The following is a 13,737-nucleotide window of genomic DNA, read 5'->3' as shown; positions in this document are numbered from 1 at the left end:
GCCTCTAGAACCCTGATTTACAGAAAAGATTCTGAAGGAACCTTGCAAATCCAGTGCGGAGCCCTCTGCAGGCCTCAACAGCCCGGCTGGCTAGGCACTCGAATCGGGGACACACGCTGTGAAGCCCCTGGGGGCGGAGTCGACTGAGTTGCCCTGGGGGCTCTCGGGCCTTCGGCTTCAGATGGGCCAGATGTGGGAAGGAGGGGAAGCAGGTGTTTGGCCCCTGCCTACTGGCCTGGCTGCCTGGCTTGCTCATCCCTCGTCCCTACAGCCCAGGGAGGTACCAGTGTCCAGCTGTGCCTGCTCCGCTGTGCTATGTGGAGCCCTTTCTCTCGTGACCTCCTTCATACCTGCCCACACCTTAGCAAACACTCCATCCTCATCTTCCTGGGACCCTAACACGCTGCTACCTGCTGACGAGGTCCAGTGGCTATTCACTCCCCCTAGGCTGACATTCATGGCCTTCTCTGAGGCCAAGCAGGCCCTTTATCCCTGGCTCCGGGCCACTGCAGAGCTCCCTCTCTACTGCCCCACCCCTACCCTGGGCCCTGGCCACAGCAGCCTCTGCGCCTGTTGCTTCTGCAGCAGACAAGGCCCTTCAGCCACATCTCCCCTGGGGACACCTTGTCCACACTTCTGAGCACACCTCGGCCTCCGTGCCCTTGCCTTGGCACACTCTGGCCTTTGGGTGCCTCAGGAGCACATGGGCTTCGACGACACTATCTCATTCCCTCGTCCCAGCTGTGTGAGACAAGAATTAACCCTATTTTATAGAGCCTCCTAGATTTAGATCATGTTAGCAGCAAAGTGGAGGCTGGAGTACCAAGAGGAAGCCTGGTAGGCAGCCTTTTTGTGGTTGGGAGGAGGGAGAGTTGGAGGGAAGGTAGGATGGAAGAAGGGAGGGAGAAGGGGGGTGTTTCCTTCTCTTTGGAGCTTTGGCTTTGAGGGGGGCCCCAAGAAGGTGGCAGGCCACAAGACCCAGGCAGTAAGTAATGGTGAGCTCAGATGGGAGCAGAGCACCCCTCTGTGGCACCTGAAGGAAGGGGAGGGGAGAGGGCAGGTCGGGGAAGAGTCGGCGATGAGAAAGCGCAGCAGGCAGCCCGGCCCACAGCCATTCTCTGGCCCTGGATAACCAGTGCCAGTCATGTTCTAGGTGTGCTAGGAGGTCAGCCCTGGGCAGATTCCTGATTCCCGACTGGTTTAGGTGGGCAGGTTACCGGTATCAACCAATGAAGAAAACAGGGAGGTGGGCTGGGGCCTCTGGGAAAGATTCCCCAATGCTTCACAGAGACCGCAGGAAGCCCCCCCGCTGGACGTCTCAAGTGTGGCATCTCCAGGTGAAGATGGAGAAGAAATCACAGAAGAGAGCAGAGTGGAGAGGATCACAGAGAAAGGGCTGCAGAAGCCTGCACGCCGTGCTCAGAGCACACAGAGTGTGCAGCTGAACTGATCCTAATATACGAGGCATTAATTGATGAATCCCCAGTGCAATGACCCGAGTTCGATCCCCGGTACCAAAAAAAAAAAAAATTGATGAATCCCCCTCACGAGGATCAACATAGAAAAAAAGCTATATGATTTCTTAGAGGATGTCTAAACTGGGCATGGTGGTGCACTCCTATAATCCCAGCATTTGGGAGGCTGAGGCAGGAGGACTGTCATGAGTTGGAGGCCAGCCTGGGCTACAGAGTGAGTTCAAGTCCAGCCTGAACTATATAGCAGGACCCTTTCTCAAAAAACGCAAAAACTAAAAAATTTTTAAAAGGATGTCTTTTTAAGTTTGGGTGTGGGGACTGTCGGAAGAGGGAGAATGACAGGGAAAAGTAGCACTCATTTTCTGCCAAAGTTGAGAGAAAATGCGGGCGGGCAGGAGAGACACAGTAGGGAAGGAGACTGGAGAATGGACGGAAGGGCACCCAAACTATCACCCCGCAGAATCAGAGCCTTCGATGAAAATGAGGATGTTGCCCCGCAGAAGACGAAAGGCCAGGCAGAGGGCATGCATGGCGCAGAAAGACCTAAGAGTTCCTGTCGGGCCGCCATGGGCTCAGCCGTCAGCCAGGGCACAAGCTAAAGACACACTGCCTGGCATGCTGGGGGCCAGACTGGCACTGCTGGGCACCCCGGGGACACACTCTGAAGGCAAGCACACCACACACGCACTCCAACCGCTCAGCAGAAGAAGCAAGTGGCGCTATGAATTTTTATAAGGTTTACAGTTTGAAATGAGGTTTTTGGATATACTGGGTTAAATAAAAGATAATATTAAAGTGCATCCCCCTTGTTTCTTCTTGCTTTTTCAATGTGGCGAATAGGAAGTTTGAAATGGCATATATTACTTGCACGGGATGTGCCAAGCTAGACTGTGGGCCCTGAAGAAGGCTTCAAGCGGAGCAAGGAGGCTTCGCCCACAGAGGCTGGGTGCCCAGCCCCTCGGTGAGCTCTGCCACGCCATGAAGCTCATGGGCACCCACAAGCCACCCAGCCGGCCACTCGCATCAGGTGTCAGTGAGAGAATGAGCCAGCAGGAGCAGCCAGCAGCCCAGAATCGTCAGATGGTAAAGGAGGAGAAACAAAAATGACACATCAGGAGACAGCTGAAGTTCTTGCCTCACCAAAAACATCCAAAGAATGTTTCTTTCTCTTTTTTTTTCTGGTACCGGGAGTCAAACTCAGGACCTTGTGTTTGCCAGGCAAGCAAGGCAGCCTTGAGCTACCTCGTGGCCCCTAAAGAATGTTTCTTTTTGTTTGTTTGTTTTTGGTACTGGGGATTGAACACAGGTCCTTGCGCTTGCACAGCAGGCAGCGAAACCACTGAGTTAAATCCCAGGCCCCGCTTTTTTTGTTTTTTGAGACAGGGACTCACTATGTAGTGCAGGCTGGCCTCGAACTTACAGTGATCCTCCTGCCTCAGTCTCATGAGTGGAGGATCCTTTACAAGCAAAGTTTCTGGTTTTTGACTAGAACTGGAGAGATCAGAAGTTGAGAAGAATGATGGACATTGCTGAGATAAGAAAGGAGGTTTCTAAACTTCTGGAACTGAGAGTACTCAGCCCATGCAAGTCAGAATCCTTGAAGCTGGGCCTTTTCTAATTCTAGATCCTAATGAAGATTCCAGTTTTCACAATAGAATTTGGATCTCATTTAATGACGCTGGCACCCTGCAAGCACTCAGTAAATCAGCTATTATTCTGGTATGTTCACTACATCACCAGATGGGAATGCTTGAAGGGGAATCTTTGAAAGATTCATGGTAGCTGTAAGACACAGTGTGGAGTGGTGGAACAGGAGCAGACTGGCCCTGTTCCCTTATCCAGTGGTCCTGAAGATGAGCCAAGGGGCGATACATGCTGCTGGGGTAGATCCAGGCAACATCTAGGCTTTTACCAGGCAGGGGCCGGATGGACAGAGGGCCAAGGAGGTCACCAGTATTGACAAAACAGGTCACGGGTTCAAGGGTGGCTAGGAAAAGAAGTAAAGGGCTGGGGATTTAGCTCAGCGGTTTCGCTGCCTGCCTCGAAAGCGCAAGGACCCAAGTTCCATCCCCAGTACCAAAAAAAAAGGAAAAGAAGTAAAGCTGGGGCGAGGACGTGGGGACGGAGACATTAGGAGAAAATTGAGGGCCACAGCACGCGAGTCTCCAGAGGGTGAAGAGAAGTTCTATTTCTGCAACTCACTCCTTTCTGTCTCATTGATCTTCCATTGCAGGTAGAGGTAGAAAACAGAGATTCCCAGCATCTTATAGGCTTTTAATATGGATCCTGTCTATACTTGAAAAGACTCCACTTATTATTATTTTTACAATTTCCACCAAACCACTCACTTCTGTATCACTTACTGATTTGTCCCGGGAGATCTTCTTGAAAATGACATGTGACTTATTGGACCTCGTGCTGGCCGCCATGCTGTCTGTCCCTGGCAAGTTCTTCCACCTTGAGATCTATGTCAGGGCTCAGAGGGCTGGGAAGAGGTGAAACAATCCTAAGCATAAAGTCAAGAATATTCCAGGCATAAAACCCGCTTGCATAATGCAGTGCATCCATTGGACATTTTATTCTATCTGCGCCAACATGCATGTTTGAGAAAATAAGATCGTTGTTTTGTTTGTATTTTAACTGTTTTAGTTTTCTTGTTAAGTCTCAACCATTTCTTAGTGAACCTCACCAGGCAGTCTGGTGACAATCCAATAAGAAGGTTTTGTTACTCTGGTTAACCTTTGGTGTCATCCACTTAGGCCGAAAACAAATTCTGTTATGACCAGGTCTTACGCCAAATAAATCAGAAGTTCCTAAAGCCCACAATATAACCACTTCACAGTTTTCAAGAAGCCATGAAAACCTCCAAAGCTCCACCCTGCAGATCCTACTAAGCAGCGCTTTCTTTTCCAACAACATCTGTTCCCTCTACTTAGCTTCATGGACAGTTAAGGGGCATCTCAGTGACCTTGAATTAAATGCTCTCAGCAAAGTGCTCTCGAGAGCACAGAGGTGGGCAGTACTGGGACCATCTGCTTACATGACAGTGCCCATCCTTGCTTCCCCAACTCCGGCCCTGGGTTTCTGAGAAGGCTTGGGTTGTGGCGGTCTCATACCTTGTAAACTGTCCCCAGCTGGACAGGGTGCCAGAAGAGTCCAGAGGGCGTCCCTATGCCCTCGATCATAAGCAGCCAGCCCTGCTCTGTGCCAGAGGCTGTTGACGCCAATGACCCCACAGAGGCACGCTCGAGGCCCCTGGTTGGCTCGTGTAGGGAATTTGTAGGGGATCTGGAGAGGATGCTTCCAGGTCTCAGTGTCTAGAGGCCAAATCCCATTTACAGAGCAGAGTGGAAAGTGGATTAGTGCTGAGATGGGGGACTGGCAGTTTCAGCAGTTCTAGGCATTAGCTGAGAGCCGGGCCGATGCCTGGGCCATCCCGGCTCGCTCGGGAAGATGCAGTGGGAAGAACAACAGTAAATGAAAGCTACTTTTATCCTAAGCCTCTTTGGGTTCTGGAAATAGACTGCTTATCCCTTTGCTCCTCAGCATCATCAAGATGGGATTTTTCAAGTGCAACGACAAACTTGATTAAATTCAGCAAGCATTATGTAAACAAAAAGGTCAAGGAGAAATGGCAACCTCGGGTGCACCCAGCGTTGCACAAGCCAAGCTGGGCCATCCCTCTCTTCTACCCAACGCCGCTGGTTACGCTGGGATCCTCTGTTGTTCCCCCGGGACGTCTCTGCCTATGTCTTCCCAGCCCCAGGGACACCTCCTGAGTCCACACCGACACCCGGGCTTCTCTGGACCCTCAGGGCTCTCCCCATCTCATGACATCCATCCTGCCTTCCAGGTCCTTCTCTATGCACAGCAGAGCGACCTCCATGGCCACCACCTGTCACCCTCGAGTGGGAAGTCCCACCACTGTCAGGTTTAGGCAGACTTCTTGGAGCATTGCCAGCTCATTGGCTGTACTCCCTTTTGCTCCCTTCTTCAGTCTCTCTCCCCTCTCTACTTCATACCCCTCTAGGCCCTTTGTATTCCTGCCCTACCCTTCCATTTTTCTGATGCAGGCCTTTTTAAAAAAAATTAATATTATTTTTTTGGTACCTGGAATCACAGGACCTTGCACTTGGCAGGCAGGCACAGCGCCACTGAGCTACATCCCTGGCCCTGAGACAAGGTCTTGCTATTTCGGCCAAGTGCTTCTCCTGCCTCAGCCTCCCACAAACCTGCGATTACAGGTGTGCACCGCTGTGGCCAGAAGTTTCTATATTTTTGATGCGTTGACAATTGGGGCTCTGTAGGACTGGAGAGACCTCCCCTCCTAGGGCTAGCCAACTCCTAGAAAAGAGCTGGTCTTTGCAGTATGGCCCCAATCCACTTCATCAGGCTGTCATGTTCCAGGCCACTATTGTCCCGACCTGACCTCAGCAGGGCCAGGCATCAAGACCTCCCACACTCTAGAGCCACGGAACCATCCCACCTGGCCGACCCTGAGACAGCTTACCCTGCCTCGCCTGTTCCTTCCCATAAAAGCCCCAGAATACTCTTGCCATGTTTCTCTCTCACCTCCTCACCACCCCTGGTGCTTCCGGTGTGGCTGTGTGTGGCTCTCATGTCCCTCCTCTAAGGAACTGTGACAAACTGTCTTTACAATGGCAATTATCTCTTGATCGGTTGGCCTTACCATACCTGAATAATGGGACATTTTACAACACAGGATTATTCTCTGGTGTTAAAACTGTTAGACAGCGAGGTGAGGAGATGATTGGGGAATGGCTGTCCCAGTAGCACCAGAGTGAAGCATACGGATCACAGGCTCAGCATGAGGCACACTGCAGATCCAATGGTCAACCTCAGCAACATCAATATGTTGGCCATCTGGTGTTCTTTTTTTTTTTGGTACTGGGGATTGAACTCAGGACCTTGTGCTTGCGAGGCAGGCAGCAGAAACACTGAGCTAAATCCCCGGCATTGGTGTTGGCCACCTGGGAGGTGTCAGGCTGAGGACGTAGCTCGGTGGCAGAGCACTTGCCACCCCACATGTGTGATGTGCCCCCTTGGAGCCTTTAGATATCACTTCTCGAGAATAGAGCAACAAGGCAAATAACACTACACGGGACCTGCCAGGCCAATCCAGAAAGTCGCTGGTGTCTTGCGTAAGTCATTGCCCTCAAAGGGGATGTGCTAGATTAAGACACTCAAGGGACTCAAGGTTCAGATGTAGCATGCAGTCTCAGGCTGGACACTCAGTGGGGCAAAAGGCATCTAGGATACTGGGGAAATCTGAATATGGTAAGATGAAAATTACTGGAATAGAAAGGTAGATGTTATGCCTGAACACAGAAGGTTGTTTGATGGTGTGTGTAGTGTGACACGTGACAAACACACAGACTATGGGTGTATGTATACACACGTGCACATGCACACATGCACAAGTACACGTGTGCTTACATGCCTAACTGAGCATGGTGTAATCTGTGGTGGAGGCGTTAGATTGTAAATGTGTAAATATTTTTTTTCTTGTTTGTAATTTTCACATTTTCTCCAATGATCATTACTGCTCCTGTAACAGAAACCTAAAAATAGAAGTTTGAAATCTAATTTCTCCTGTGGGAGTACAAAGGTAAGAGGAAGAGAAATGACTAGGGCTCTTCTTTAATCTCCCTATCAGAGAGGCTGCAGACCCCCGGCTGCGGGCTGGGCCCTGTCTGCCGCCAACGGTGCTCCTGGAACCCGGTCCCTCCTCCCTGGCTGCTGCTGTGTGGACACCATGCATTTTAATGAAAAAAATAAGGACACTCATGAGTTTTTTTCTAAAAATCAAATGTATCAAAATGAAGGATTGGGCCTTGTTCTAAGACTATGAGGTTCTCAGTTTTTCTGGCATTAAGATGTTCTTCCCCCATCTTTACTGAGACAGACTGTAGACCCCACACAGCTTCCCACTCTCAGTGTACAGCCTAACAAGCCTGGCGGTGGTACCCAGCCACGCTGCCCACTATGGTCCAGACTCAACAGCTCTTTACCCTCAAAGGCTCCCAGCACCGTGTCTGCCAACCTCCCCACTGACCCTCCACTCCTGGCAAACACAGATCTGCCTTGTCATTATGGGTTTTTTCCCCCAGTACTAGGAATTGAACTCAGGACCTTGTGCTTGCCAGGCACACACAGTGCCACTGAGCTAAGTCTCTGGCCCCTCATTAGTTCTGCATTCTAGATTATGAAATTTTAGAACACAGGGAAAAGTTGGAAGAAGAAAATACAATCAACACCCACTCGATCAATCCCAAGGTTCCACAGTAACATTCTACTGTCTGTGTCCAACTCTGCTTTTTCCTTTTTATCCATTTGCAAGTAAATATAGACATCATATTTTACCCATAAATATGTCACAGTGCAGCTCCTAAGAACAAAAAAGTTAGCAACTTTCCCCTAGATTTTTTTTTTTTTTTGAGACAGAATCTCGCTGTGTAGTTCAGGCTGGCCTCAAACTCACTATGTAGCCCAGGCTGACTTCGAACTCATGTTGATCCTCCCGCCTTAGCCTCCTAAGTGCTGGGATCACAGGCTTGTGCCACCATACTCGGTTCCGTTTCTTTATGAAGTTTACTGCTCTACAAAGTCTGAAAAGCACTGGCCGTGGCCAGGCTCATGGCCATGGCGACCTCTGGAATTGCCTGCAGCAAGATGAGGTCCGTTTCTCATCTCTGACCCCTCAACTCAGCTGTGGCTGCAGGGTGGCAGTTGGCAGTGCAGGCGGGGATGTTCAGTAAGAGGCTTAGTGGCTTTAAAATACTCTGGGGGCACACAGGGGCGGGTACATGGGAGTTGCTGCGGAACTGTTTATCTGTCCTCACCTGGAGGTTCTCACTGTGCCTTCCAGTCAACCGTGGATTACAAGGTCAGCGTGGCCCTTGGACAGGTCTGAGGGGCAGGAACTGTCAAAACAAGCAGAGTATGGGAGAAACTTCTGGAACAAACAGACCAGGAAGGGTCAGAGGCAAAGAGGGAAAGCAGCAGAGATCTGCAGTGAGAGCCAGGGCTCCCACGCTGGAGAATCGAATTTGGCTCAAGTGAGGCAGCTAAGAGTCGTTCTGTGGAGCAGTGTCATGGGGGTAGCATGTAACCCCCGCACCTGGGCCCTTCCATTTAACCTTCACAGTTGCAGTATATTCCACTTTACCCAAAATTCAGTTTACTGAGTGACAATTCGTGATTTCTATCAAGCATGGCCTTATCCCTGTGGGACACAGAAGGCAGCGTAGGGCATCGAGTCAGGGGCCCAGCTGGGCCTGCGGTGGCAGGCGGAGCTGAGGACTTGCAGAGCAGGATGGTGCCCACCGGCGGCTCAGGCAGGACCCAATGAGGCCCTCCTGCCCCACTGTGAGGCTTTCCCCTTTTACGAACTGGGATGTAATTCCAATCGTTAGACTTGAGCTACAGCTCAGTTCATTACTGTGCAAGGCCCCTCAACACAGATGTCTGCGGTCTGTGTCAAAGCAGGTGTTCGCAGCAGGGCTGGCACACCACGCTGCTCTTCTCCTGGTGCCCCCAGACCACTTCCGGATGTCCCATCACAGGAAGTTGTGCTCACAGCTGTGAAGTCACTCGGGCGTTTCCCAGCCAATCTTCTCTGGGGGACCAGGGAGGCCTCTGTCTTGTCACCCCAGGGCCCACACAAAATCCCCTACTGCCTGCTGTGGATGATGCAAGAGCTTTATGACACGTGATGAAGGGCAGTGGACACTTTCAGGACAAGTCCTTGAACTCAGGTTATTGTACCATATTGGGAAATGGCCTAGGGAATACAGTTTGGATCTCCTAGTACCAGGGATCAAACTCAGGACCTTATGCTTGAGGCAGGCATGGCGCCACTGAGCTAAATCCCCAGCCCTGGGAATATAAAGGTCTTGCTATCTTTCCATCCTTAAAGCTTGAGATACGCTCACGTCTGGATCAAGCAGGTCTACAGCAGCTCAGTCAACTTCTTAGCCAGGCCAGCTGCCTCAGACTCAGGCATGGGAACTCTGACTGTGGCGCTGGGCCAAGCCGATGTCTGGCTGAGTCCCCTGTGAGGGGGGGACATCAGGCTGCAGCTCAAGCTGCCTGCTGGTATCTCAGCCAGCGAGGTGACTCAGGCCTCTGAGCAGAGGCAGCTCGGGGCCAAAGGAGATAGCAGTTCACACAAGCCCTGTGACCAAGGAGTCTGCAGGCTGCCACGGTGCTGGGCTCTCACATACAGCAGGCCGAGTTCCGGAGATAGATTCCCGATGTTTCCGTCCTGTGTTAGGATCCCCACAGGACATGAAATGGGGTGCTGATGTTTACAGGAGGCGATGAGCTCTGAGATGGTTGACGTGACTATCAGGAAAAACCCTAGGAAAATATTAACCATTTTGGCAGAGAAACTGATCAGATTTCCTTTTCCCTTCTTTCTTAAGAATAAAGAATGAAATAGCCACCAAGATGCAAAGAATTTGAAAAGTATAACAGAGTATTTTTATTTACAATCAAGTTCTGTTTGGCGACATAATTAAATAAATAAAAGATGTGCCCTGGCCTGTGAACCTCAGCTCCTCCCAACATGAGGTCTCTGGATGGCAGTGGAGGAGAAATGAAGGCCTGAAGAGGAGGAAGGGCACCTCGCTCCCCTTCCCGTTCCAGCACTCACATCCCCAACTGTCCAGAGTGAGCGTGTGAGAAAAAATAAAGTGCAAATCATGATGTGATAAAACATGGCGTTTCAGACACAGAACCGAAACTTTATACACAGGTACATGGTGAAGATAACTGTTTCCCAGCCTTCGTCACAGCCTCTGGACGGGGAAGGGCACCACCCCGGCCCTGGACAGGGCTTCCCACAGCACACACGGAGGAAGTGACCGGCAGCCTGGCAGAGTGTGGCTAGGTCACCGCTGCCAGCCCCGGGATGGTACACTCTGGCCTGATCCCTTGTCACCAGCATGAAGGTGGTGTGCACCCACGTGCCGGGCATCTGCAGTGACACAGGAACACACTTCACTGGAAAAGACTGGCCATGTCCTCTCTGTCTCAAAACTTCTTAAGCCAAATTGAGATTTACTTCCTGACCAAGATATGGACATGCAGAAGCGGTGGGGAAGGGAGCCAGAGGCTCCGAAGACCAGTCGGAGAGACCTAAGGATGTTTCAGCAGTAACAAGACATGATCACAAGAGGCCTGTGGCCCAAGCGTTCCCACCACCCAGCCAGTGCCCCAAGGCAGGGGGTGCACATCGGGCCACAGTGACTCTGGGAAGATGGGGAACTCTGAGGACTGACACCCAGCTGTGCACGAGTATGCTTGGCACTGCCGTCCAAGGAGGCCCCGTGCTCCCCAGTGAGGTATGGAAGGCCAGAGCTAGTAGTGTTTCCCGCCCAGACAGGGCCCACAGGGCCAGGTGGGCTCAGTGTGGACTCTCCCAGGCCAACCGTCAGCGCCGGAGGAAGGCCGAATGCCCCCCACACAAGGACAGGAGTGTGGCAGTCCCCGTGGCTCTCCAAAGTCATGGCTGTGCCCACAGCACAGCTTTGCTGCCTTTGTCCACGCTGACGACGTGCAGGCCGGAGGGGGCCCACGCCACCGCGTTGATGGAGGAGCTTCAAGGAGAGAGTGGAAGAGCATCAGGTTTCCAGGAGCAGGGCTGAGATCTCGGCCCGCCACACACTAGACCTATGTACCCGAGGGTCTGGCTGTGCCCACCCATAGCAAGGGCTCCTTAAGGGAAGGAGGACGCCCAAGAGAGCTGCGAGCCTTGGCCAGCTCACTCCGGGAGCAGTGCTGAGTGAGCGAGAGAGGGACAGACAGCCGGAGGAAGCAGGCGTGTGACTGGCAGACGGGCGCGGGGCTGCCCGACAGGCAGAAGGCAGAGTATGAATGCAAGCGGATTTACTGACAGGGATCTCCGAGGGAGAGGGAGGCATGGAGGAAAGGGGAAGGTACACTGCACTGAGCCTTCCCCCATCGCCACCGTGCCATGCTCCCCGGCACTGCTCCACTGGGCCCACTGAGGCCCAGCCCTGGCCAGGACAGTGGACGGGGGTGCACCTGCTGAGTGTCAGCCTCACCTGTGCTGCTTTGACAGTGTCTTCTCCACTTTCCCTGTGAGCACGCTCCAGACATACAGCGAACCCTCGGCTGAGCCTGCTGCCACGTAACTGCCGTCAGGGCTGAAGAAAGCAAGGGAGCAAGAGCTACCGACTCCCCGCCCCTCGAGATTCCACCTGCTCACAGCCCTCTCTGTGAGGAGTGAAGCCGCTGCTTCTTGAGAGCGTCCAACCCGCTCCTCCTAGCACAGGGCCAAGCCTGGGGACACTCAGGAGAATGGGCTGTGCCCAAAGAGCCCGTCAGTCCCAGCCCAGGGCTCCCCACCTTTCCTGTCCTTTCCTGCCAGCTCTCCCAAAGCCTGGTGGGCAAAAGAGACTCTGGCGGCTGCCCAGGAGCCAAGATATGGATGGCGACCTCTAGTCTGACCTTCAAGCCCACCCCTGGGTCTCTGAGTGGCACTGGACGAGCGCCCCTGCATTCCCATTGGAGACGCCTGCGCAGTAACCCCATCATCTGTGCTGGGGCAGGGGCGTTGCTACGGACCTGAAGACCACTCTGGTCCAGTCTGAGCCGCACTTGAAGCCGGGTGCACTGAAACAGACAGCAGCAGCTTCAGCTGGGCGACCCCAGAGGCGGCAGGTGGCCCGCCCCAGCCTCCCGCCGCCTCAGCTACCTGAAGGTCTGCTTCACGGTGCTCGTCCGAAGATCGATGACTTTCAGCAGGTCGTCCCGGGAGCAGCTCAGCAGCTCAGTCCGCTCCGGGTTCAGGTCCAGGGCGGTGATCTTCCCCAGCAGCTCCATCTCCCGGACCACACTCTCTGATCTAAGCAGAGCAAAAGGGCTGCTTTTCCTCCCGCCAACTGATCTGAGAGAGGCAGGCTGGAGCATGAACTCCGAATCCACTGAGTGTTCTGCCCACTCCGGGAACAACACTGACCGCCAGCCAGAACTTCTGATTAGCAAGAGCTACCTGGGGCCACTGGCCAGTCAGGCTTCCTGCTTTGCTCCTGCTACAAGTCCAGGGCAGGGCCGAAACCCTGTGCAACCCCACTGCTGCTGCCTGATTCCCTTCTGTGCCCCAGCCCACCCAGGTCACTGACCGCCCCTGTGGCAGGGCCCTGCTGCTGACAGGCACAGCCAAGGGAGGCATTGGCTCCCCCTTCCACAGTGACTTTGTGGGAAGCTGCCAAAGAAAACTATTTTCCTACCTTAACTCAGCAGGAGTTAATCCTACTGTCCCTAAATAAATAGATGGCCCGAGTTATGCTAAGTGCACTTCCTTGGGGCTTGGGGGGCTTCACTAGTCAAATTACAGGAGGGGCTGGGAGACCTGTCTTCAGTTTAACCCTAAAACTCCACTCGAGGTCAAACTTCAGGTTTAAAAAAGCCACAGAAAGGTTTCAACACACACCTGAAGTGGAGTCTAGGAGCCACGGGTGTCCCATCAGCCTTTTGTGGCTCCACACTGCATCCCAAAGCACCACCCTGACACGAAGCCTCCCGCGGCCCCACCTGCTGGGCAGCCAGCTGCTGTGGCCCGCTCCCTCTACTGCCACGCCACCAGGCAGCTACGTCTGCCTCCTGACCAACTGGCCCAGGGCTGGCCTTCTGCCCACAGCCACGCCACCCTTCAGCCGTGGCCCAGGAGCAGGACTCTCCCAGCTTTCTGCCCATTTCCAGAAGCCCCTCCATTCCCTGAATGCCATCCTTACCGCTCCCCTCCCTCACAGTGCACCTCCAGATCCTCTTGTCTACCGGCCTGAATTCAAGTCCTCACCAGCTGACTTCCCCAAACCCCAGTGTGCCTTTGTTTTGAAACAGGGTCTTGCTATGTGGTTCAGGCTGGCCTTGAACTCAAGCAATCTTCCCACCTCAGCCTCTGGAGCACTGGAATCACAGGCATGTGACATGAGGCCTGGCTCCAGTAGGCCTTCTTCCCCCTTTTTGGGTACTGGGAATCAAACTCAGGACCTCACGCTTGCTAGGCTGGCTCTGTGCTGCTGAGCTATGTCAAGGACGAAGACGTCTGGAAATGGCTGATAAGGCCCACTGACCTGAGCCCAACACACCCCAGCAGTCTTGCTGGCCTCGGCCCCGCTTCCTGCCCACTCGGCACATCTGCCCCATGTCAGCCACACCCTGCTCCCTGCTCCGGTGGGAATATCTGGCTTTCCTGCAGCACCAAGCGCAC

General features: G+C 53.1%; 2 protein-coding genes across 12 annotated transcripts in view; both read right to left on the bottom strand.

Annotated features, from left to right (window-relative positions):
- Window positions 1-11,630, bottom strand: part of Sag (S-antigen visual arrestin) — a 33,306-nt gene extending 21,676 nt beyond the window's left edge. For 3 of the 6 annotated variants that reach the window (XM_004868089.4, XM_087209438.1, XM_087209439.1), the window contains exons 1-2: window positions 4,592-7,115; window positions 3,839-3,960 (exon numbers count right to left, since the gene is read on the bottom strand). In XM_004868089.4, the coding sequence (XP_004868146.2) occupies window positions 3,839-3,904 (66 nt within the window). In that variant the 5' untranslated portion in view covers window positions 3,905-3,960; window positions 4,592-7,115. Of the gene's footprint in view, window positions 1-3,838; window positions 3,961-4,515; window positions 7,116-8,338; window positions 8,420-11,566 lie in introns of those variants that run through there. The other 3 variants (XM_021247104.2, XM_021247106.2, XM_013066787.2) reach the window with 3 other exon arrangements.
- Window positions 8,339-13,737, bottom strand: part of Atg16l1 (autophagy related 16 like 1) — a 35,334-nt gene continuing 29,935 nt past the window's right edge. For 3 of the 6 annotated variants that reach the window (XM_004868103.3, XM_004868104.3, XM_004868106.3), the window contains 4 exons: window positions 12,220-12,369; window positions 12,090-12,137; window positions 11,567-11,668; window positions 9,958-11,098 (listed from right to left, as the gene is read on the bottom strand). In XM_004868103.3, coding sequence (XP_004868160.1) covers window positions 11,005-11,098; window positions 11,567-11,668; window positions 12,090-12,137; window positions 12,220-12,369 — 394 coding nt within the window. In that variant the 3' untranslated portion in view covers window positions 9,958-11,004. Of the gene's footprint in view, window positions 8,420-8,466; window positions 9,858-9,957; window positions 11,099-11,566; window positions 11,669-12,089; window positions 12,138-12,219; window positions 12,370-13,737 lie in introns of those variants that run through there. The other 3 variants (XM_087209427.1, XM_087209428.1, XR_015450585.1) reach the window with 3 other exon arrangements.

The sequence above is a fragment of the Heterocephalus glaber genome, unplaced genomic scaffold, assembly GCF_053883595.1.
Source record: "Heterocephalus glaber isolate CG9 unplaced genomic scaffold, H.glaber_assembly_v1.0 deba00001004, whole genome shotgun sequence".
Taxonomy (NCBI): domain Eukaryota; kingdom Metazoa; phylum Chordata; class Mammalia; order Rodentia; family Bathyergidae; genus Heterocephalus; species Heterocephalus glaber.
Note: the sequence above shows the minus strand (reverse complement) of the source record. Positions and strands in the feature narration are given on the sequence as shown.